Source organism: Oncorhynchus gorbuscha, linkage group LG06 (genome assembly GCF_021184085.1).
Source record: "Oncorhynchus gorbuscha isolate QuinsamMale2020 ecotype Even-year linkage group LG06, OgorEven_v1.0, whole genome shotgun sequence".
In the NCBI taxonomy this organism is placed as follows: domain Eukaryota; kingdom Metazoa; phylum Chordata; class Actinopteri; order Salmoniformes; family Salmonidae; genus Oncorhynchus; species Oncorhynchus gorbuscha.
Genome location: NC_060178.1, coordinates 22795252 through 22821319, shown reverse-complemented (window position 1 = coordinate 22821319; position 26068 = coordinate 22795252). Strand labels below are relative to the sequence as shown.

At 46.2% G+C, this 26068-nt stretch overlaps 1 protein-coding gene across 5 annotated transcripts in view; it reads left to right on the top strand.

The window, feature by feature from the left end:
* Positions 1–26068, top strand: part of LOC124037706 (semaphorin-6B-like) — a 164724-nt gene that overhangs the window by 88546 nt on the left and 50110 nt on the right. For 4 of the 5 annotated variants that reach the window (XM_046352684.1, XM_046352688.1, XM_046352686.1 and 1 more), the window contains 9 exons: positions 1043–1169; positions 2189–2303; positions 10747–10807; positions 10906–10968; positions 17146–17244; positions 18510–18600; positions 20222–20341; positions 21003–21091; positions 22080–22297. In XM_046352684.1, the coding sequence (XP_046208640.1) occupies positions 1043–1169; positions 2189–2303; positions 10747–10807; positions 10906–10968; positions 17146–17244; positions 18510–18600; positions 20222–20341; positions 21003–21091; positions 22080–22297 (983 nt within the window). The remainder of the gene's footprint in view (positions 1–1042; positions 1170–2188; positions 2304–10746; positions 10808–10905; positions 10969–17145; positions 17245–18509; positions 18601–20221; positions 20342–21002; positions 21092–22079; positions 22298–26068) is intronic. The other variant, XM_046352685.1, reaches the window with a different exon arrangement.

The following is a 26068-nucleotide window of genomic DNA, read 5'->3' as shown; positions in this document are numbered from 1 at the left end:
CAAACTTTTGAACGGTAGTGTATATTTGTGAACATCCTCACGCAGAGATTTTCTGTGAAAAGAGCAGAAGCATAATCATCCAGGAAGAGGGATGATAAGTATGGAGAGGGCTCTTTCTTTCAGCCACAATAAAGAGCCACTACAGAGCATAATATACCTTCAGCACTAAGAGCTGCTCTGCTCTAATCTCTTCTGTTCTGGGAGGCGGTTTGAGGTTTATGACAACAGTCAATAGCAATGCCCAAGGCTTTCCTCCTCCAAAGTGCAGGAGTGATTTTCTCGATGGATTGGATAACTTCATTTGGCTATCATTTGTATTTCCATGTGCATTACATCGTCTCCCATCCTCTCGTTGTGGCTCAGGCTGCTGTAGAACGGCTTCATAAAAAATACCTGCTGTTTAGTCACCTGCCAGAGATGTGATTTGCGTTGACGGCAAAGATTTCATTTGAGTAAACAGTCACCTGACACACCTCACTCCTCTCTCTCTCTCTCTCTCTCTCTCTCTCTCTCTCTCTCTCTCTCTCTCTCTCTCTCTCTCCCCCCTCTCTCTCGCTCTCTCCCCTTCTCTTTTTTCTCTCTCTCTTTCTCCCTTCTGCCGTGTCTCTCTTTCTTTCTTCCTGTCTCTCACCCATTCCAGCCTTCTTATTTCTCTCTCTCTCTTTCTCTCTCTCCCTCTTTCTTTTTCACTCCCTCTGTCTCTCTCCATCTACTGCCCTCTTGTTGTAAACCACCCTCCCTCCGTTGTGTCTCATGTGTCATTGGGCTCCTGTGGTCTGGTCTTTTCTCATGTTCAGGCTGTTCAGGCTGACTGTGCACTTCCCTTCTCCATCATCTCTGTCTCGCTCTATGTTTTTCTGTCCAGCTGGAGGGAGAGAGATCTTGTGGGAATGCAGACAGGATGCCTGCTTTCTGGACAGTCAGTCATTGTGTGTAGTGCATTGTAGTGTGAGCTGGTCACACTAGGTTTGTGTACTGCTATGTCACTGTTACGGCTTAATCTGACTAACCACGCTTTCTCTGTCTCTCTTTATCTTCACAGAGTCTGTGTTCTACTGCTGCCATGGCGACCCTGGCCCCACCCTTCTTCCTGCTGTTTTGGCTCCTCCGATTGGCCAGCGCCGCATTTCCAGAGGAACCGGGGCCTCTGAACTTTATACCCACTGAAGGTAACACCTCTCTCACATACAGCGTGTTGAGTATGGGGTTACTGTCATGGTTTAACATGGAAGGGGTGGAGTAGTGTGAGGTGTGACTGAACGGGTCATATGCAGGATCTATGTTGTGGGAGTGGGGTCAGGGCTGACATGCATAGTGTGAGGAGTAAGGCGTCAGTGAGTTGTGTGGGTGCGAGGTCAGAGTCAGGGTTGATGTCAGGCTGCTCCCACAGAGGGCCAGACTCTGAGCCTCCATTATAGAAGGGCAGTCTCCAGACCAGAACAGAGTTGGCCATGATTGACCACAACTCAATAGTATCGACCAAGACCTCCCAGCTGAATTCAGACCCTTCTCAGGCTATCAATGCTAAGATGCAGGAGTCCTGTAGGGTCCTGTAGGGTTTTGGATTAAGGCAGATAATGGGCCTAGACAGGGAGGCAACCGTCTCAGCATATCTGTGATGGGTGGAAGGGGGAACAGAGATGGACAGAATAGTGGGAGGACACAAAATAAGAAGGAAGAGGGCACTCTATCACTTACTCCAGTCAAGGCCAATAAGAGATGGCAGCGTTAGACAGTTTCCCATGGTAACTCAGCAGATGTATGGTTCCCTCTCCCCTGTATCCTCCCTCTGCTCTCTCCCCTCTCTGTTCACCCCCAAGATAACTACTGCATGATAACAAAATTATGTAACTCCCTCTTTTTTGCTCTCTACTCCTTCTCTCTCATCCCTTTCTCTCCTCCTTCTCTCTCATCCTTCTCTCTCATCCTCTGACTCTCTCTCTCTCTCTCTGACTCTCTTTCTCTCTCTCTCTCAATCTCTGACTCTCTCTCTCTCGCTCTCTCTCTCTCTCTCTCTCTCTCTCTCTCTCTCTCTCTCTCTCTCTCTCTCTCTCTCTCTCTCAATCTCTGACTCCCTCTCTCTGTCTCTCTCTCTCATCCTCTGACTCTCTCTCTCTCTGTCTCTCTCTCTCATCCTTCTCTCTCATCCTCTGACTCTCTCTCTCTCTCTCTCTCTCTCTCTAAACAGTGGTACGGCGATACCCAGTGTTTCTGGGTCGGCCACATCGTTCATCCCTGAGACAGGAGACACTGCATATTCAGAGAGTTCTCAAGGTGAACCGGACTCTCTACATTGGAGCCAGGTATATTTCACAAATATAAATGTTTATATTCCACAAATATAAATGTTTTCATCAGATTTTAGCTACGAGCATTAATGTATTTATTCAGCCATCTTTTATAATCCTGCATACATTGTCTGTGTATCATTAATCACATATGAAAGTAAATGCCATTGAATCTGAATACATTTGTATCAAATCAATCTCAAAGCTCGCAAAGGACATTATCTGAGCTAGTGGTGGCCGCGGCTATAGAAGTGAGTGATTAGGGCCTCCCGAATGGTCTAAGGCACTGCATCGCAGTGCTAGCGTGCCACTAGAGATCATGGTTCGAGTCCAGGCTCGGTTGTAGCCGGCCTTGACCGGAAGACCCATGGGGTGGTGCACAATTGGCCCAGCGTCGTCCGGGTTAGGGAAGGGTTTGGCCGATAGGGATGTCCTTGTCCCATTGTGCTCTAGCGACTCCTGTGGCGGGCCGGGCTCAATGCACGCTGACATGGTTGCCAAGTGTACAGTGTTTCCATCGACACATTGCTGTGGCTGGCTTCCGGGTCACCATTAAGCGGGCATTGTGTCCTGAACCTGTGTTGTGTTGTGTTTCGGAGGACGCACAGCTCTTGACCTTCGCCTCTCCCGAGTCCGTATGGGCGTTGCAGCAATGAGACAAGACTGTAACTGCTAATTGGAAACCATCACATTGGGGAGAAAAAGAGAATATAAGAATACAACAATGAAAGAGGAAGTGACTCCCATCCACAGAGTGTTGGTCAGGCCAGGCTGGAGACCCAATGTGCTGATTCTGGTTAGACTAGACTGTTGATGGGTGGTGTTGGACCAGAGGCCACACAGGTTCAACTACATCTGTTGTCTTGTCTGCCCTTTCCAACCAGAAACAGAAAACAACACTCAATCTTCTTCTAATGCTCTAAAAGATGACGGATGATGTCACAGACAAGCTTAATATTACTGGGAACCTATTAAAAAGACTACAATGTCTGTGTAGGGCAGACATATGGTGGTGGTTACAGCAGACCAGGCCATAGACATTCCCAATAAGGAGCCCCATACTGTGTCAGGAAATGACTCGGTCTGTGGCCTTTGGCCTTTCTCTAACCTCAAATCCAAAAGGCCTAATAATAAATAATTATGTCAAATCCTGCAGCATTTGGCTCCAGCCGCTCTGGCTACACAGCCTAATAATAAAACCTAGAGGCTGAAGACAGGAGGCCTGTAGTCACCGCAGCCCGTCTCACTGCAGGTTAGTGATCAAATATAACCACAACCAGGAGACTCATGTTTTAGTGCCACTGTTACATGATAGAAAAGGTAAACTAATGCCTATGTCTCAGTGGACCGGATGGTAGTGAAATCCAATAACCAGAGTTAGTGGGAGGCAGAGCGTGCATGAATGCGTGCGTATGTCTGTGTGTATAAATGTTGAGCCGGGCTGCGAAAAGCCAAGCAGATAGACTTAAAAGTGCAAAGGTGCCTGAGTACCTGTGGGGAGGCCGGGCTGATTGCCTGAAAGCTGCAGCAGAGTGGCTGGCCTGATAAGAGGCTCCAGTGAGCCCAAATCCTGTCACCATTAGCTTAGGTGTTCATACTGCAACGATTAAAGCCCTGCCCCAAGCCCCAAGCACCTGTGGGGGAGCTTCTGTCACTCTGTCCTCTCCCATCTATTGGCTGGCCAGAGATGGAGAGAGAGACGGAGGGAGAGGGGGGAGAGAATAATTGGCCCAACTGTCCTGAAAGCGTTACCATATAGGAGGGGACCGGAATCTGAATTTATGAGCAATACTGTAGCCCCTGAACCTTTATTTATTTGATTGATTTATTTAACCTTTATTTAACCAGGAAGGGCCCATTTAGATTCAAATCTCTTTTTCTAGAGCTCCCTGGCCAAGATAGGCAGCACCAAGTCATTACAAAACAATGACAGACAGACAACATGAAAAACGACAAGTAATCTAGTAAAAACATTGACAGGTCAGGGAATCAGCCTCAAAATCCTTCATCAGTGATTTAAAAACACCAATCGGGACAAGATCTTCCAGTTTAAAAGTATTTTGTAAGGTATTCCAAGACGATGGAGCAGAGTACATAAAGCCCTTTTACCAAATTCAGTTCGGACATTTGGAACAGTTAGCAGGATAAAGTCCAGCGAACGAAGAGAGTAACCACCACATTTCTGAACAGTAAAAATGCACAAATAAAAAGGTAGTAAGCACAAAATGGCTTTGTAAATAAAAGTATACCAGTGACTGAGCCTACGAGTGACTAGAGAAGGCCAGCCAACCCTGGTATACAAAGTGCAGTGGTGCGTAAGGGTTTTGCAGTTTAAAATAAATCTCAAAGTGCCATGGTAAAGAGTGTCAATTGATCTCAAACACTGAGCGGAAGCATTCATATATAAAATATCCCCATAGTCTAGTAAAGGCATACATGTAGCTGATACTAGGTTCCTTCTAGCTTGAAAAGAAAAACAGGCCTTATTCCTAAAATAAAATCCTAATTAGAGCTTCAATTTTTTGTAAGTTGTTGAATATGCAATTTAAAAGAGAGGCCGTCATCAATTAAAATTCCAAGATATTTATATGATGTTACAACCTCAATCTCCTTGCCCTGACAGGTAGTAATAGGTGAAAGGTTCAGAGGTCCATTTCTTGCATTAGAAAACGCCATTAGTTTAGTTTTGTCAGTATTGAGGATAAGCTTCAATTGACACAAGGTATGTTGAACAGTCTAAAAAGCAGTTTGCATGTTCTGGAAAGCTTTTGTAAGAGACGAGGCACAACAGTAAATAACAGTATCATCAGCATAAAAATGAAGTTGTGCATTTTGGACATTTTTGTCTAAATCATTTATATAAATAGTGAATAAGAGAGGACCAAGTACAGAGCCTTGGGGCACACCATTCAAGACAGACAATTTAACAGACATAAGCCCATCAAATTGAGTGCACTGAGTTCTATCAGACAGCTAGTTAGCAAACCATGCAACTGCATGCTCCAAAAGACCTACACTCGACAATATCTGCCTTAGTATAGCATGATCAACTGTATCAAAAGCCTTAGAGAGATCAATAAAAAGTGAGACACAGTGCTGTGTTTTGTCAATGGCTTCAGTGATATCATTTAAAACCTTCATGGCTGCTGTAATTGTGCTATGCTTCCTCCTGAAGCCTGATTGGTACATTGATAAAATAGAGTTAGTAAATAAAAACTCTTTTAGCTGTTCAGCTACAAGGGTTTCAAGTATTTTCAACCAGGGGTGACAGCTTTGAGATTGGCCTATATTTATTCAAAAGAGTTGGTTCTCCCCCTTTTAAAAGTGGTAGGACAAATGCTGATTTCCAGATCTTTGGCATTTCATTACATTCCAGGGTTAGATTGAACAGAGATGTAAGTGTTTCATCTATGAAATCAGCTGCCAGATTTAAAAAGCAGGGATCCAAAAGATCAGGACCTGCAGTCTTTCTCTGATCTAAGGATTTCAGGGCGTTATGTACCACCTGCACTGAGAATGGCAAAAAGCTCAAAGTTTGACCAGCTCTCACTGGTTCATCCACACAGGGTTATACAGAGACAGAGGACACTGAATCAAACAGCCTACCAGATGATACAAAGTGCTCATTGAAATAATTCAGCATTTCAGTTTTGTATAGCAACAGAGTCCTTCAAAACACATGATGGTAATTCATTAACATTACTGTTACCAGACATAGACTTAAATAGCCTTTCAACACTTTCTAGGGTCATTCAGGTTATCAGTGGTAACAGACCTGGCCTTCCTGAGAAGAAAAGAACACTTGTTTCGTAACTGCCTAAAAATAAGCAAATCGGCATCAGAACATGATTTCCTTGCTTTAGCCCAGGCTAGATTACGGTCGTGAATAGTACAAGACTGCTCAGATGAAAACCATGGATTATCCTGCCCTTTAACCCTGAACCTGCGGAATGGGGCGTGTTTGTTTACTATTTGGGAAAAACCATCATGAAAGAATCTTGCTCCAGTCAAAATAAAACAAATCACAAATTAAAACACTTCAAATTTCTCTTACGAATAAAACGTGGGTTTGTCTTTGGTACCTTGGTATTTCTAACAGCAACAACAGCACAATGTTCACTTAAATCATTACAAAAAACACCAACCACAGAATATTTATGTGGAAAATTTGTCAATATCAAATCAATCAGGGTAGATTTATCTGGGCATTTAAGATTTGGGCGAGTGGGTGAGTTAATCAACTGGGTAAGATTCATAGAATTACAAAACATTTTAAAATCATCAGACACCGGCTTTAACCAACACCAGTTGAGATCACCAATCAAGATCATTTCACTGTAAAGAAGTTTAGACATAAGGTGCGACAAAGAAGAAAATGCATCACCGAGAGCAGAGGGGGGTCTGTAACAGCCAATCACAGTTATAGAGAGCAGAGGGGGGTCTGTAACAGCCAATCACAGTTATAGAGAGCAGAGGGGGGTCTATAACAGCCAATCACAGTTATAGAGAGCAGAGGGGGGTCTGTAACAGCCAATCACAGTTATAGAGAGCAGAGGGGGTCTGTAACAGCCAACCACAGTTATAGAGAGCAGAGGAGGGTCTATAACAGCCAATCACAGTTATAGAGAGCAGAGGGGGTCTGTAACAGCCAACCACAGTTATAGAGAGCAGAGGGGGGGTATATAACAGCCAATCACAGTTATAGAGAGCAGAGGGGGTCTATAACAGCCAATCACAGTTATAGAGAGCAGAGGGGGTCTATAACAGCCAATCACAGTTATAGAGAGCAGAGGGGGTCTGTAACAGCCAACCACAGTTATAGAGAGCAGAGGGGGTATATAACAGCCAATCACAGTTATAGAGAGCAGAGGGGGGTCTATAACAGCCAATCACGGTTATAGAGAGCAGAGGAGGGTCTATAACAGCCAATCACAGTTATAGAGAGCAGAGGGGGTCTGTAACAGCCAACCACAGTTATAGAGAGCAGAGGGGGGTATATAACAGCCAATCACAGTTATAGAGAGCAGAGGGGGTCTATAACAGCCAATCACAGTTATAGAGAGCAGAGGGGGTCTGTAACAGCCAACCACAGTTATAGAGAGCAGAGGGGGGGTATATAACAGCCAATCACAGTTATAGAGAGCAGAGGGGGGTCTGTAACAGCCAATCACAGTTATAGAGAGCAGAGGGGGGTCTGTAACAGCCAATCACAGTTATAGAGAGCAGAGGGGGGTCTGTAACAGCCAATCACAATAATAGAGAGCAGAGGGGGGTCTATAACAGCCAATCACAGTTATAGAGAGGCCCTTTGAAACCTCAATATTCAAAGCAATTCCAACTGTTTACAAATAGTTTCAGACTTTGCCACACTTACATGGAATTTAGATTTTATATATACAGCCACACCCCCACCTTTCTTAACCCAATCAGTGCGATAAACATTGTAACCACTTATACAAATATCCTTATCAAAAACAGACTTGCTGAGCCAGGTTTCAGAAAACACAATTACATCAGCATCAGTTGATTTAGCCCAAATCCTAACCCCATCAATTTTTGACAACAGGCTGTGTACATTGAACTGGCCCTCTTTTAGACCCTGAGCCCGGCGGATCGAGAGAAAGTACACACACCTATTCGCCAGGCGTTGGAACCGGTCCAGGGAACAGAACTGAAAACCTGAAAAAATAATATTTATCAAGGAACAGAATTAGAAACGGGAACAAAAGTGATCTTTACTGTTCCGGAACAGTTCCATTGTTTTAAATGCATGGGAACCGGTTAATAATGTTATTTTACATTGCAGGCAACAAAGCGCCTATGATCCGTCAATGCTAGTGAGGGATAGATACTATAGTTATCACATTTGACATTGGATTTATTAACTACAAAATGGTAAGATATGTTTTTAATTCTGGTCCCGCTCTTCACACACAAGCTTGAGGTCCAACGTTAAGCCAACTCTGAAGTTCAAAGACATTCAAAGTTCCCGCCATAGAAGCCCCTCCTCCTCAGGTATAATTCTGTGGGCCTAATTCAGATAATGCATGTCATAACAAGGTGCACAGCACTTCAAGCCTCCTCCTCAGCCCTCTCTTGCTCTCTCTCTCTACTGTATTAGCTCACGCTCCAGTGCTCTCCTCTCTATAAGTAGATGTGTGGACTCTCTGGACCTGTCACACAGCTCCAGACCCACTGGACTAATCCACAGAAATAAACCAATTGAGCAGTGCTTATCCCAATAGGAGAGAGGCTACCAAGGAACATGGCCAATACATGATTAATTGGTTCCAATTATGTTAAACCGTAAGAGGATTTTGCCATCTGGATTTTGCGAGCAGGAGAGAGGCAGTAGAATCTATCTCTCCATTAGAGGCTGAAGAGTGAGAGTGAGCATAGTCGCTGCCAGACCAGACCATCCGCTGGCCACGGAGAGACGCAGACCTCAAGGCTCACAGGGGGATCATCTATGCGACACGGACGCACAGTCGCCACAGACGCTTCAGAATAGAGCCGTCTGGGGTCTGGCTACAGCTGCCCACTCAGCTGTAGGGAGTAACATAGCAAACAGGAAGTAGCGTGCAGACAGAGGGACAGCGACAGAGTCACAATCAGTCAGCACAGGGAGGGTCAGGGTCACTGATTGGTCAGAAACATCTCTTTTTCATCTGAACAACCTAAAATAGAGAATAATACAACACTTTGGACAGTTCACAGGGTTGTTGCCTATAACTCTGAACGGTAATCCGCACGTATACATTCTGTTAACTCAATTTGCAGGTCTTCAAATGCCAGTCGGAGGACATTTTATTGGTGGTCAGGGAGATTGACGGCCTAGCCTGCCGTGTGAACCGCCTGCAACATAGACAATGTAAAATGCAACAGTAAAGCAGAGAGGTCAATCTAACAGCCCGACGGAGACACGAGACGTAGAACAATATTCACTGGCCTCTTCAAACCACAGCAGCCTAAGCTTAGCCACACCCACTGAGAGGCCTGTTCACATTTTCATATGTTAATACTGGACAGGGCTGAAGTGCTCTGGATGCGATTACGCCACACTCACTGCCCTACTTGATTGTTTGTAGGCTGCTTAAACTTTGACCCAGCCCAATGAGTGAGGCACAGAGTAAGTGGATGGTAATTCTACCCACATCACTTAGCCACCGTCCTGTATTGTGAGGGAGGCAACCTAGGGAGGGAATCTCTCTAGCAAACCTAGAGGAACCACCGGTGAATAATTCAGTAGAGGAGCGCTTAGGCTTACCCTGTTCCCCTCACCAAAGACACACACACACGCACACGCAGGTGTACGCGCACGAGCATGCGCACACACAGAGAACCTGCCTTCTGCTGAGGAGTAAGGCAGAACAGATGGAAGGCAGATCTAGGAGATAAGATCGATACTGCTGCAATAACATAGCTTTGGCAGATTTACAGATTAGAACATTCAAAGCCTGGTGTCTGAAAGGAGTTTGGCACAAGCAGAGCCTCTCCAGCTTATTCACCAGAGATACAGGGCCTTGATCAATATGCAACATCAGCTGTTAGCATCTTCCTTAAGGCTCCTACCCTAACTCAGATTCTAAAGGCCCTTTCACAGGCACGGCAAGGGGGCTCCCGAGTGACGCAGCGGTCTAAGGCACTGCATCTCAGTGCTGGAGGTGTCACTACAGACCCTGGTTTAATTCCAGGTTGTATCACAACCGGCCGTGATTGGGAGTCCCATAGGGCGGCACACAATTGGCCGATCGTTGCCCGGGTCAGGGTTTGACCGGGGTAGGCAGTCATTGTAAATATAAATATGTTCTTAACTGACTTGCCTAGTTAAATAAAGATTAAATAAAAAAATATCAAATAAAATAGATAAGAATTATGAATTTATTAGCAGTGAGTAGCATGAATGCATGGTATTATATGATGGGACCATTAGCATTGTGTGCTGTCTGTGTGGGGGTGGGTTAAGAATGCAAGCAAACTTCCTGATTAAATCATCCATTAATTCAATTTCTTCCCAAGTGAGACAATTCAGGCCTCCCAGCAAAACCAACTTTACTGCAAGTGAACTCAAATGAGACCAAAGTAAACCAAGGGGAAAAACATTATGCAATTCAAAAATGTCCATTATGCAATTCAAAATGTATATTTATCAACCATACCCTGAAATGTGTCCCATTATACAGAGCTGAATCCCAATCTGTTTTATTCAGATATATTGTAAATTGTTACATAGTTATAGCCAACAGATTTCATAGCCTACAGTGCATGAACAGACAAAGAAGATTCAAACATTTAATCCAACCATTATTCTGTGGCATGTCCAGAATTGTCCATAGGATCGTGGAGTATTTCTACTGCTGCTATGTGTGAGAGCGTGTGGAATACAGTTGAGTGCTTGTCTAAGACTTAGCTAGCTTTGTCTTGCTGTTGACTGACTGCCGTGCTCTTTGTCTGTCAGAGATGACCTTTTCCGTGTGGAGCTGGACAATGTGGCGGGAGAGGAGATGTTCTACAGTAAGGTGAGGCCCTCTCCGTGCACACGCCTCATTAACATCTTACAGTACAGTCTAACCAGCGTAACTGACACGGTTGGAATGCCAATGTCTGTCTGTTATAGAAGAGAACATGGGAGTCCAACAAAAACGACATCAGGACCTGCAGGATGAAGGGCAAGCACGAGGTGAGCTGGGGAATGCACACACACACACACACACACACACACACACACACACACACACACACACACACACACACACACACACACACACACACACACACACACACACACACACACACACACACACACACACACACACACACACACACACACACACACACACACACACACACTGAAACATGGCACAGGCCCCACCTTGCCACCTGGAGCCGGGCATTCATGGTGCCAAAAGTTTGACTGGCACTCTGCTGGCACTCTGCTGGCTCTTCTAAGAGGAGGGGGCACCACCATGTGCCACCCCAAGTGTTCCTGTTCACCTAAACCACTACACACTTCAGAGGTCTAGCCGTCCCACCCCCTTTATGAACATGGTCACATCGCAGGACATTCCAGTTGTGGTGTGTGCCCTCACAAAATGGAGGGGGGGGGTTAAATCAAGGAGTTGAGCTGAGATGTGGCGAAGAATCAACAGTGAAACAGTCCCCACAGTCAACCCAACCCACGCATGACTACCTCAGCTATCTCTCACACACCCACACTCCCTCCTCTGCACTTCTCTTGCCCCCACCAACACATAGCGGGCGGATCAGTGCCTCTCTCTTCTGACTTCACACACATTCTCCTAGCTCACACACCAACCCACACACAAACCGACCAGGGCATTATTGAAAGGTGTCTGTGTCGGAGAGCTAAAAAAGACTGACTTAACACTGAAAATAACACCTGACATCAAATCTGTGTGAGACACCCCGAGACGAAGGCTCAACGGAGAATAGGGAGCGGAAGGTGGCGGAGGTAGCCTACTGGTTAAGAGCATTGGGCCAGTAACCGAAAGATCACTGGTTCGAAACTCCGAGCCGACTAGGGGAAAGATCTGTCAATGTGCCCTTAACCCTAATTGCTCATGTAAGTCGCTCTGGATAAGAGCGTCTGCTAAGTTATTAAAATGTCAAATGAGACAAAGGTGGTTATGGGGAGAGGGGGGGGGGTCATTCCCACCTGGCTGCCCACAGGCCTGACTGAGAAGAATAAAAGGCCGTCCTCCCCCTAATGACACCAGGTCCCTCATCCCCTTAGCCTTCACCCACGGACACATGTACACATAGAAACACACACCTCTGTCCTCTAGGCCCCTGTCCTCCACCATCCACACCATCCCCTTAGCCTTCACCCACGGACACATGTACACGTAGAAACACACACCTCTGTCCTCTAGGCCCCTGTCCTCCACTCACTCTCTACCCTCCACCCTCTTCCTCCACCTACGCCACCCTCCTCCACCATCCACACCATCCACTTATCCACTTCGCCACCTGCAAATGTCCTGTCCGGCTCCCGGGATGGTTTTGTCAGATGTGATACATTCGCCACCAAATTAATTGGTTTTGTAATTAAATGTTTCTGGTTGGTTGATCAGAAAGGGCATATTCTCATAATTGGGTGGGAAATTCAACATCCTTCGTCCTCCTGGTGGACTTTAAAGGAGCCATTTTATTGTCCAGCTGAATGCAGATGGGTTCCCTCCCTCTTTCTCTCTCTCTCTCCCTCTTTCTCTCTCTTTATTTCTTTCTCCTAACCCTAGAGACTGTCTCAGTTGTATGCAGCCTTGACTCAGAAACAGAGAGAGAGACTCCCCAGCTGGGGCTGGCTCAATGCCAAGCACAAGGGCAAGGCCAGTCAGTATGCAAACAAAGAAATTCCATATAGACTTTTTTAAAGAGCAGGTTTGCATTGATATGTGCAGCACTTAGTGAGATTGTTTGATCAATATGTTGTTGATACCCACTCTCAGAGGGGGTCTGCATTTCAGTCCTCTATACCAGACAAGATCAGTCTAACCATGATATGGTTCCACAGCTCATGGTACGTTTATTATATAGTATCTCTGAAGATGCCCTATATACAGCAGCTCTCCGGCTGCTCAAAACAACCTCGCTCAAAACAACCTCACATGCACCGAATACAACAGAATGCAACAACCTTACAGTGAAATGCTTACTTACAAGCCCTTAACCAACAATACAAATAAGTGTTAAGAAAGTATTTACTAAAAGACACTGAAGTAAAAAAGAAAAAAGAAAAAAGAAAGAAAAATAGAAAATAAATAATTAAGGCGCAACAATAAAATAACAGTAGCGAGGCTATATACAGGTGGTACCTGTCACGTCCTGACCTTAGTTCCTTTTTATGTCTCTATTTTAGTTTGGTCAGGGCGTGAGTTGGGGTGGGCATTCTAAGTTTTGTGTTCTATGTTTTCTATTTCTATGTGTTTGACCTGGTATGGTTCCCAATCAGAGGCAGCTGGCAATCGTTGTCTCTGATTGAGAACCATACTTAGGTAGCCTGTTCCCACCTGGTGTTTGTGGGTAGTTATTTTCTGTGTAGTGTGTGTTGCACCTGACGGAGCTGTTTCGGTTGTGCCTTTTGTTACTTTGTTATCTAGTGTTCAGTTCTATTTAATAAAATGCCGAACACGTACCACGCTGCACCTTGGTCCTCACCTTCTTCCACCAACGACAATCGTTACAGTACCGGTGCAGAGTCAATGTGCGGGGGCACCGGTTAGTCAAGGTAATTGAGGTAATATGTACTTGTAGGTAGAGGTAAAGTGACTATGGATGGATAATAAACAGAGAGTAGCAGGAGTTTAAAAATAGGCATTTGATTAGCTTTTCAGGAGTCTTATGCCTTGGGGGTAGAAGCTGTTAAGAAACCTTTTGGACCTAGACTTGGTGTTCCGGTACCACTTGCCGTGTGGTAGCAGAGAAAACAGTCTTTGACTAGGGTGGCTGAACATTTTTAGTGTCTTCCTCTGACACCGCCTGGTATAGAGGTCCTGGATGGCAAGGCACTCTCTGTAGTGCCTTGCGGGCGGAGGCCGAGCAGTTGCCATACCAGGCAGTGATGCAACCCGCCAGGATGCTCTTGATGGTGCAGCTGTAGAACCTTTCGAGGATCTGAGGACCCATGCCAAATTGTTTCAGTCTCCTGAGAGGGAATAGGCGTTGTTGTGCCCTCTTCACAACTGTCTTGGTGTGTTTGGACCATGATAGTTTGCTGGTGGACAACCTGCTCCACTGCAGCCCGTCAATGGGAATGGGGGCGTGGCTCGGGCCTCCTTTTCTTGTAGTCCACAATCATCTCCTTTGTCTTGATCACATTGAGGGAGAGGTTGTTATCCTGACACCACACTAACAGGTCTCTGACCTCCTCCCTGTGGTGAACATGTTTCTGAGTTCTTAGCAGGCCACATACTGCAGTAATTTGGGTTGTTCTGGTCAAGAATAGACCGCAGTGAACTGGACAGGGAGCTGGCCCTGCAATCTCCAGGTCACCCGTCAGTTGTCCTAACCACTACTGCCACAAAGCTGTCTTCATTCATCTCTGGATCTCTCCCTCCTCCTCTTCCTCTTCTTCTTCAGGGGAGATCTTGATGCTGGCCTGTAGTGCATTCACTCAGGATTAGCATCAAACAGTCTCTGCGAGAGACAAGACAAGCTCGGGAGGGGATGTGGATTAGTACTAGCATGCTGAGTAAGAGAGAACGCGGGCAGGAAGTGCTTTTGTACTGGCAAATTTGTGCTAATTTAGCACTGCTGTTAATTGTTCCTCCGCATTCACCCACCGCCTGCTCGTGCACCAGTCACTCTGCCTTACGTCAAAGTCTGAGTCAGACTGTTGCCATGAAATGACAGGCCTGCTGCTGATGATCAGAGTCAAGCGTGGCTCACCCAATGAGAGGGAGGTGAGAGAAGAGCAAAGAGGAGGAGAGGAAGAGACACGAGTAGCCTGCTGGAGTGTGGGAAGACTTCTGGCTCTGGAGCACTTGGCCAAGACACCTCTGCTCTGCCTCATCCCAGCAGTGATGGACTCAATCGAGCTACGGAAACTTTTCAGGTTTTACTGAGAAGCTGTTTGCTAAATATTACCCTGTGATGGAGCAGCGTAGCTGACGTGTGTCGTTTGTGCCTGGCTAAACTCGGCTGTGCTCATTAGCTCTTCCTCAGTTTAGTAAAAACATCATGGAAGTTGGTTTCTTTTAGAGGTTCCTTGAGTTTCTATGCTTAGGTAATAACAAACTGTTGCTTTACAATAAGGGGTGCCACCCTGGTGAAGTGTGCAATTGTGCAACCAATTTCAACATCAGGAGGATTAGATCAATGGAAGCCAGATACACTAGTCTAGGTGGAGGAAGTCTTTGTTTGTAATGCTCTCTGACTGCGGTGGGTTGTTGTGAGCAGATGTGTTGTTGTAACAGAGGGTTGTTGTTCCTCTGAGTGAGGTCTGGGTCTGGGTCTGTCTGAGACTGACTGAGCGATGGGCTAGAGACTGGAAATCAACAGAGAGGTCTGCAGTGGAAGGATACCTCAGTGTGTGTGTGTGTGTGTGCTCCCCCCCCCCCACACACACACACACACACACACACACACACACACACACACACACACACACACACACACACACACACACACACACACACACACACACACACACACACACACACACACACACACACACACACACACACACACACACACACACACACACACACACACACACACACACACACACCATACCACAAATACCACCATGTTTATGTTTGTATTCATATGTGCGGCACACTGCGCAATTCATCCAGGCTGCTCTGTATTAATAATGCAGTGGTGTAACACCAACAGTGAGAAGTAGAGCTGCGATCGTCTGGATGTGGGTCACGTGAAAGAACTGCCAGCCAGCACAGGTGGTGCTTGGTCTGGAGTGTGTCCAGGGAGAGGAAATGGTGAGATTGGAGAGAGGAGGGAAACAGGGGGATGGATTGACGAGGCTGTGTGGGTTACTACAGGAGACAAATCAAATCTGTATATGGAGGCAGATTATAAAATAAAAAAAGAATGAAAGCGAAACACCATTCAAGCGAATAAAGTGATACACCAACGGCACACAATGATGCAAGAGACGAGAGGCTTCCAAACAGTATAATTCCCTGTTGTTTAAATGGCAGACATCCTGTATTTCAATTTACGTTGCAGGGCCATGCCAAAAGCCCACACTTCATGTGAATGGTATTTATTGTACAATCTTACCTGAGATTTTGGCGCTGTGTCTCGTTCTGTCTTTTAGCAGGTAATGTGTTACATCTGGCTTTATGCTTTCAGCCTATAGACCGCAGTCCCACTGAAAAACAAACATGCAAATCACACTGACACGAACAATGAATCTGTGCAGTGACACACACGCACGCACGCACGCGCACGCACGCACGCGCACACACACACACACACACACACACACACACACACACACACACACACACACACACACACACACACACACACACACACACACACACACACACACACACACACACACACACACACACACACACACACACACACTCTCTCATGATTTAGTATGCAGTTAGTAGTGGCTGTCACACGTCTCCCTGTCTGGTACCACAGCGGTGTGGGGAATTCTAACCTCGCCTCACTCAACACACGTTGCTGCCCCCCGGCGCTCCTGCTCGGGCCACTCTGCTCCACCGTGGATAAACAGAACCCTGTTTGGGGCTGGACCATCTGGAATGGCCCTCCCCCTTTTCCCATCCCCACACCCCCCTTTCCCTCCAATGACATCAGTGGCTCTGCTCCCCCGTGGTGGAGGGGCTGAGACGCCAGGCACAGGGCCAGGAGCTGGAGCTGGAGCCACGCTGACTTGGACAGGAGAGGGGAGCGAGAGGGGTACAGGCCACTAGGGATTTAGATGTACAGGGATACAACTCACTGCACTGACACACACTCACACAGATTACATAAATAAAATGTTGAACTATCAATTACAAATTGGATCTGCTGGTGATTGCTGCGCTGCTTGTTAACATGGTAATCATGGTAATAAGGGTTGTACCACCGCAGTAAAGTGAGTGGTGGTTGAAAGTACAAAGTTACTTTCCATCTGTCAATCAATAGCTGGTGTGAGCCAATGGAAAGTCTTTGATGCTACAGGCGGGCAGACTGGGAACCTCTGTAGGGCTGAGTAATGAGGAGATTGACAGTGTTAATGATGTGATAATTCCTCCCATCATGCATTTAGAAGCCCCATTTCACCTAGCAATAGGATAATAAGTCATAGACTATCCACTCTGATTAGGACCTCCTCATTTCTCTCTCTCTCTCTTATCAGGACGAGTGTCGGAACTTCATGAAGGTTTTGCTGAGTCGACAAGGAGGTCTGTTTGTCTGTGGGACCAACGCCTTCAATCCGCTGTGTGCCAACTATACTGTGAGTACCTATAGAACACACACGCTGTCTGTCAAACTCAAACAGCAGTCATTGCTGCTTGGGGAAGCTGAGCACATCTCTACCTGTGAGCAGTCCAGCCATGCATCAAGCCTAATGATTGGTGCATCGTTGAAAAATGGACTATTCCTTTTCTCTGGAATCTGGAGCTCGCTCACAAACATGATTAAGCATGTTGCTTACTCACCAATGTACAACTTGTTTTCTGTCATTTGTTTCGTACCTAAGGCAGAGACAGAGAGAGGCTAGATATCGGCTAGATATCAATAGCTATTGCACCACGGTTAAACTGTGGAGGTTGTTTTTGTAGAGCGGCAGAGACAGATGGTCATAGTGCAGAGTTGAGGGCTGGGAGAGGGTCAGCTGGAACCAAGGAGGAGGCTGTGCTTATGATGTGTCTGGCTGGTTCGTTTCTTCGCCTCTGGTGAAACCCAGGCAGGCAAGTAGAAGGAAAACGCTAAGTGGTTGCACTGCTCATGTACCTGGAGTTGCTCCCCCCCGGTCATACACTCTGTCCTGGAAGAGCACACCCCGGAGCTACTTATCTACCTGCTCCGTTTTACAGCCACATCCAGACTCTTCCAATCAGACTAACGAGTTGAAAAAGCTTGTGAAGGAGGGAAGGAGGAAGGAGATGGGGGATAGGGGCATCCAGTTTAAGTGTCAAAGGCTTTCAGAGAAGTGTTATGTTCAGTCTGTCACATCTCCAACATACCAGCACACTGACTCCCTCCTCTATACCTGGCCCATTATCTCTGGCTGTTAATGAGCAGTGGAACCTGTGTAGGGCTGACGGCCTCAGGGCTTCTCCTGGGACTAGTTAGCACACCTAGGGTTTATTTATAGCTGGTTTTAATGACAACCACAGTGTTTCGTTTATTTAATTTATTTTCAATCGGTGTCGCCTGTGGTTGTTTAGCTGCATGCATTTCAAAAGGTTGTGTTTGTGTGTATTTGTTCCTGTTGTTGTTGTTGTCTTCAGTATTTGCACGATTGTAGAGGGAGAATAACAATGCTGTGAATATGTTATAATATATACTAAATGCCATAATCTGTCGGTATGTATGTCAAATCAAATAACATTTTATTTGTAACATGCGCCAAGTACAATGGGTGCTTGATTACTAGTCCTTCCCCACTTCCCAACTATGCAGAGTTAAAAAATATGTTTACTGTATGTGAAGGTAAACTTCACTCTTTGTTTCCCAGCAACACTATATAGTGAACTGTGTGTGTGTGTGTTTCAGGGAGACACACTGGAGATGGTGGGAGAGACGGTCAGTGGCATGGCCCGCTGCCCCTATGACCCTAAACATGCCAACGTGGCTCTGTTCGCCGGTGAGGAGAAAACACTATCATTGCTTTAAATACCTCATTCTGTAGCAGGGTCCCATCACCACGTCAACAATGGCAGTGGCTGAAACAATAGGAAGCCTTTATTACAGATTACTGGGCAGTAGAAATAGAGTGAATTTGTCCACTCTGCACCACTGGTGTCACGTCGGTATAAATGGTCGGGAGACAGGCGCAGGAATGCGTAATAGGCTTTTTTATTTACCCAAATTACAACGTGCCATGCATAGGCACGGGGACTAAGAAAAAACATACACGATACAAAACACAGGGTTGAGACCCAAACAAAAGAGCGAGGAGTACCTCGAATAAATACACAATCGCACTCGACCCGTAATCTTCTGCACAATACAAGTGGCTCGAATGCCAAAACAACACAGCAAAGGTACTCACACGACCAACGGACATTGGAACAATAATCGACAGGACAATGGTGAACAAAGGGCACACTTATACAATTACTAATCAAATGGGAATAGGGACCTGGTGTGCGTAATGACAGTTCCGGAAGGATCCGTGACAACTGGAATTATCTCAAATCAAATCAAATCAAATTGTATTAGTCACATGCGCCGAATACAACAGTTGTAGACCTAACAGTGAAATGCTTACTTATGTGCCCCTAACTAACAATGCAATTTAATAAATAAATATATATGAATAAGAATAAGAAATAAAAGCAACAAGTAATTAAAGAGCAGCAGTAAAATAACAATAGCGAGACGATATACAGAGGGGTACCGGTAGTCAATATGCGGGGGCACTGATTAGTTGAGGTAATATGTACATGTAGGTAAAGTTATTAAGTGACTATGCATAGATGATAATAACAGAGAATAGCAGCGGTGTAAAGGGGGGGGGCATTGCAAATAGTCTGGGTAGCCATTTGATTAGATGTTCAGGAGTCTTATGGCTTGGGGGTGGAAGCTGTTAAGAAGCCTCTTGGACCTAGACTTGGCGTATAGAGGTATAGAGGTCCTAGAAAGGTAGGAAGCTTGGCCCCAGTGATGTACTGGGCCGTACTTACTACCCTCTGTAGTGCCTTGCAGTCGGAGGCCAAACAGTTGCCATACCAGGCAGTGATGCAACCAGGATACTCTCAATGGTGCAGCTGTAGAACCTTTTGAGGATCTGAGGACCCATGCCAAATCTTTTCAGTCTCCTGAGGGAGAATAGGTTTTGTTGTGCCCTCTTCACGACTGTCATGGTGTGCTTGGACCATGTTAGTTTGTTGGTGATGTGGACACCAAGGAACTTGAAGCTCTCAACCTGCTCCACTGCAGCCTCGTCGATGAGAATGGGGGCGTGCTCGGTCCTCTTTTTCCTGTAGTCCACAATCATCTCCTTTGTCTTGATCACGTTGAGGGAGAGGTTGTTGTCCTGGCACCACACGGCCAGGTCTCTGACCTCCTCCTTATAGGCTGTCTCGTCACTGTCTGGGGTGTGTTGTCCTCCAATTATACATTGTTCATTGGTCAACAGTCATATGCATTGATTAGTGTACTGTACTGTCATTATATAAACTATCCTCTGCAATTTCTTTATAGGTTGAGCTGTAACTGTCTCGATTTCCCATTCTCACTGATCTGGTGTGTGTTTTTGCCAGAGGGGAATCTGTTTACGGCCACTGTGACGGACTTCCTGGCAATAGATGCAGTGATCTACCGTAGCCTGGGGGACAATCCTGCACTCCGCACTGTCAAACACGACTCCAAATGGTTCAGAGGTACGCCCCTCGGTTAAACATGTTTATTTGTGTGTATTTGTTTGTGCGCGTGTGTGTGTGTGCAATTGTGTGTGTGCGTGCATGCGTGTATCTGTGTGCGTGTGTGTGTATATATTTATTGGTATTTGTGTGTGTGTGTGTGTGTGTGTGTGTGTGTGTGTGTGTGTGTGTGTGTGTGTGTGTGTGTGTGTGTGTGTGTGTGTGTGTGTGTGTGTGTGTGTGTGTGTGTGTGTGTGTGTGTGTGTGTGTGTGTGTGTGTGTGTGTGTGTGTGTGTGTGTGTGTGTGTGTGTGTGTGTGTATGTATTGTCTCTGTTGTTGTTGTTTAAAGGTGATGTGTTTATGTCCACATCACTTAGTATCAGGATCAATATCTGGATCAGATTCACTACATCCCTGCTGATGTCAGAGGAGCCAGGGCTCTAGTCTGCTCTGTGCCTGTGGGCTATGCCTGATGGGGTTCAGTAGGCATGACACAAGAATGTTTTGAAACTGACAACGAAAATGAGCCACCTCCCAGACACCTCTATTTCCATCCATTTGCCCTAATTTGGTGCATACTAAACACAACCCTGGTGCTTGTGGCTGGGATTTAGGGAGGCATCCGATAGCTCTTACAGTAGCTATTGCTGTGTAACATGGTCCTCTCCCCTCCTTTTCCAGAGCCCTATTTCGTCAGTTCAGTGGAATGGGGTCCTCACATCTACTTCTTCTTCAGAGAGATGGCCGTGGAGTTTAACTATCTGGAGAAGGTACGAGACAAACTGGTAAAGCTTTGGACACTCCCCTGTGTGTAGTGTGTCTGCCTGCATGGATGTTCCATCTCATGTAATTATTCAGATGTCAATACCAGCCTAGTGCTTCTGATGACCTTTTTCCATTTATCTGTGTATCTGTGTTTCTGTGTATCTGTGTTCCTGTGTATCTGTGCTGTAGCATATCTAATATAATAACAGTGGGCTATGCGAACAACCTTGCGTCTGAATTAGACTGGGGAAATGCGTTTTCATAACAGCTCCAAATGGCATCAGTCATATCAGATTTGGGATACGTGCTCATGAAAAAATAGGACAGTAACAAGAAGCCTTTTTATCTAATAAATGAGCTATTCACATTTGGTGGAAATGTGCTGGCGCAGGCATTTCGTGCTGCATGTTTATACGGCTCCCAGTAAGTGGAGACTTACACTGTACCACAGTTGTGTGGGTTGAGATTGTTCAAAGAACACATTTGAAATGCACTGACATATCCTGGAATAATACATATTAATTTACCATTTTAAAACAATGATCTGTCAAATGTGGTCGTACGCATTGCAAATACTTTTTTTTTATCGCCCAACTTGTTAAAAAGGGTTTCGTCTTCGTTTTGGAAGAATGTTTATTTTTGGTCTAAAACTGATTATTAACTGGGTGGTTTGAGCCCTGAATGCTGATTGGCTGACAACCGTGGTATATCGAACCGTATACCATGGGCATGACAAAACAGTTATTTTTACTGCTCTAATTACATTGGTAACCAGTTTATAGTAGCAATAAGGCACCTCAGGGGTTTGTGATATATGGCCAATATACCATTGCTAATGAATATGAGCCCATGAATATATCAACCACTAAATCTAATGTGTGCTTTAAACTGTCCCAGCGTGGAAAACTCTGTACATGGTCATTGATATGTAGTTTGGTGCGAGGTCATTGACTGGTCTGTCTGTTCCACGTACTTGCGTGCATGTGTGTTCAGGTACAGGTGTCTCGGGTGTCTCGGGTGTGTAAGGCGGACCTGGGGGGCTCTCAGAGGGTGTTGGAGAAGCAGTGGACTTCGTTCCTGAAAGCCAGACTGAACTGCTCCGTCCCTGGAGACTCCCACTTCTACTTCAACCTGCTCCACTCCACCAGCCCTGTCATCAGGATGCATGGCAGGGACATCATCCTGGGAGTCTTCTCCACCCCCGCTAACAGGTACACACAGACAGACAAAGAGACAGGCAAACCGACACAGACAGACAGACGGACAGACTGACAGATATACAGGGAAGTCCCTGAAAAGAGGGGGATGGTTGGGGCTTATGGAGAAGGTACAGTTCTGGATTAGGCACATTTATTTGCCACAAGCATTTGCTTTTAGAGAGGCAAAACGTGCTGTTAAATGATTGGAGTGATGAAATGGAAGAAAAATGTTGTTATTTTGAAGAGATTAGAGTGATGCAATAGAAAGAGAAGGAACGAGGGATGCTGCTTGGTAATAGAAGGATTAGATGAGGCTGAAGATGTTTGCAGAGAAAGCATAATAAACAGATTGAACAATGCAAGGGAGGAGAGGAAAGGTCCCCTGAGCTGCATTGTGTGTATGTGTCTTATATATATCTTATATATCACCTGAGAGATAGTGTGTGTGCTGTGTATACAGAGCAGACTAATAGGGAATCGATGCAGGTCTCCCATGCAGAGGAGCCAGCAGGATGTATATCAGGATGTATATCAGCAGCAGAGGAGTCAGAAGGATGTATATCAGCAGAGGAGCCAGCAGGATGTATATGAGCAGAGGAGTCAGCAGGATGTATATCAGCAGAGGAGGAGTCAGCAGGATGTATATCAGCAGCAGAGGAGCCAGCTGGATGTATATCAGCAGCAGAGGAGCCAGCAGGATGTATATCAGCAGAGGAGGAGTCAGCAGGATGTATATCAGCAGCAGAGGAGTCAGCAGGATGTATATCAGCAGCAGAGGAGCCAGCAGGATGTATATCAGCAGAGGAGCCAGCTGGATGTATATCAGCAGAGGAGGAGTCAGCAGGATGTATATCAGCAGAGGAGCCAGCTGGATGTATATCAGCAGAGGAGTCAGCAGGATGTATATCAGCAGAGGAGCCAGCAGGATGTATATCAACAGAGGAGTCAGCAGGATGTATATCAGCAGAGGAGTCAGCAGGATGTATATCAGCAGAGGAGTCAGCAGGATGTATATCAGCAGAGGAGTCAGCAGGATATATATCAGCAGAGGAGTCAGCAGGATGTATATCAGCAGAGGAGCCAGCAGGATGTATATCAGCAGCAGAGGAGTCAGCAGGATGTATATCAGCAGAGGAGCCAGCAGGATGTATATCAGCAGAGGAGTCAGCAGGATGTATATCAGCAGAGGAGTCAGCAGGATGTATATCAGCAGAGGAGTCAGCAGGATGTATATCAGCAGCAGAGGAGCCAGCAGGATGTATATCAGCAGAGGAGCCAGCAGGATGTATATCAGCAGAGGAGGAGCCAGCAGGATGTATATCAGCAGAGGAGGAGTCAGCAGGATGTATATCAGCAGAGGAGGAGTCAGCAGGATGTATATCAGCAGCAGAGGAGCCAGCAGGATGTATATCAGCAGAGGAGCCAGCAGGATGTATATCAGCAGCAGAGGAGTCAGCAGGATGTATATCAGCAGAGGAGGAGCCAGCAGGATGTATATCAGCAGAGGAGCCAGCAGGATGTATATCAGCAGCAGAGGAGTCAGCAGGATGTATATCAGCAGAGGAGGAGCCAGCAGGATGTATATCAGCAGAGGAGTCAGCAGGATGTATATCAGCAGAGGAGCCAGCAGGATGTATATCAGCAGCAGAGGAGTCAGCAGGATGTATATCAGCAGAGGAGTCAGCAGGATGTATATCAGCAGCAGAGGAGTCAGCAGGATGTATATCAGCAGAGGAGTCAGCAGGATGTATATCAGCAGCAGAGGAGTCAGCAGGATATATATCAGCAGAGGAGTCAGCAGGATGTATATCAGCAGAGGAGCCAGCTGGATGTATATCAGCAGAGGAGCCAGCAGGATGTATATCAGCAGCAGAGGAGTCAGCAGGATGTATATCAGCAGCAGAGGAGTCAGCAGGATGTATATCAGCAGAGGAGCCAGCAGGATGTATATCAGCAGAGGAGGAGTCAGCAGGATGTATATCAGCAGAGGAGGAGTCAGCAGGATGTATATCAGCAGCAGAGGAGTCAGCAGGATGTATATCAGCAGCAGAGGAGCCAGCAGGATGTATATCAGCAGAGGAGCCAGCTGGATGTATATCAGCAGAGGAGGAGTCAGCAGGATGTATATCAGCAGAGGAGCCAGCTGGATGTATATCAGCAGAGGAGTCAGCAGGATGTATATCAGCAGAGGAGCCAGCAGGATGTATATCAACAGAGGAGTCAGCAGGATGTATATCAGCAGAGGAGTCAGCAGGATGTATATCAGCAGAGGAGTCAGCAGGATGTATATCAGCAGAGGAGTCAGCAGGATATATATCAGCAGAGGAGTCAGCAGGATGTATATCAGCAGAGGAGCCAGCAGGATGTATATCAGCAGCAGAGGAGTCAGCAGGATGTATATCAGCAGAGGAGCCAGCAGGATGTATATCAGCAGAGGAGTCAGCAGGATGTATATCAGCAGAGGAGTCAGCAGGATGTATATCAGCAGAGGAGTCAGCAGGATGTATATCAGCAGAGGAGGAGTCAGCAGGATGTATATCAGCAGCAAAGGAGTCAGCAGGATGTATATCAGCAGAGGAGTCAGCAGGATGTATATCAGCAGAGGAGGAGTCAGCGGGATGTATATCAGCAGAGGAGGAGTCAGCAGGATGTATATCAGCAGCAGAGGAGCCAGCTGGATGTATATCAGCAGAGGAGCCAGCAGGATGTATATCAGCAGAGGAGGAGTCAGCAGGATGTATATCAGCAGAGGAGGAGTCAGCAGGATGTATATCAGCAGAGGAGGAGTCAGCAGGATGTATATCAGCAGCAAAGGAGTCAGCAGGATGTATATCAGCAGAGGAGTCAACAGGATGTATATCAGCAGAGGAGTCAGCAGGATGTATATCAGCAGCAAAGGAGTCAGCAGGATGTATATCAGCAGAGGAGTCAGCAGGATGTATATCAGCAGAGGAGTCAACAGGATGTATATCAGCAGAGGAGTCAGCAGGATGTATATCAGCAGCAAAGGAGTCAGCAGGATGTATATCAGCAGAGGAGTCAGCAGGATGTATATCAGCAGCAAAGGAGTCAGCAGGATGTATATCAGCAGAGGAGGAGTCAGCAGGATGTATATCAGCAGCAAAGGAGTCAGCAGGATGTATATCAGCAGAGGAGTCAACAGGATGTATATCAGCAGCAGAGGAGTCAGCAGGATGTATATCAGCAGAGGAGCCAGCAGGATGTATATCAGCAGAGGAGGAGTCAGCAGGATGTATATCAGCAGAGGAGGAGTCAGCAGGATGTATATCAGCAGCAGAGGAGTCAGCAGGATGTATATCAGCAGCAGAGGAGTCAGCAGGATGTATATCAGCAGAGGAGTCAGCAGGATGTATATCAGCAGAGGAGTCAGCAGGATGTATATCAGCAGAGGAGTCAGCAGGATGTATATCAGCAGCAGAGGAGTCAGCAGGATGTATATCAGCAGAGGAGGAGCCAGCAGGATGTATATCAGCAGAGGAGTCAGCAGGATGTATATCAGCAGAGGAGCCAGCAGGATGTATATCAGCAGCAGAGGAGTCAGCAGGATGTATATCAGCAGAGGAGTCAGCAGGAATGTATATCAGCAGCAGAGGAGTCAGCAGGATGTATATCAGCAGAGGAGTCAGCAGGATGTATATCAGCAGCAGAGGAGTCAGCAGGATATATATCAGCAGAGGAGTCAGCAGGATGTATATCAGCAGAGGAGCCAGCTGGATGTATATCAGCAGAGGAGCCAGCAGGATGTATATCAGCAGCAGAGGA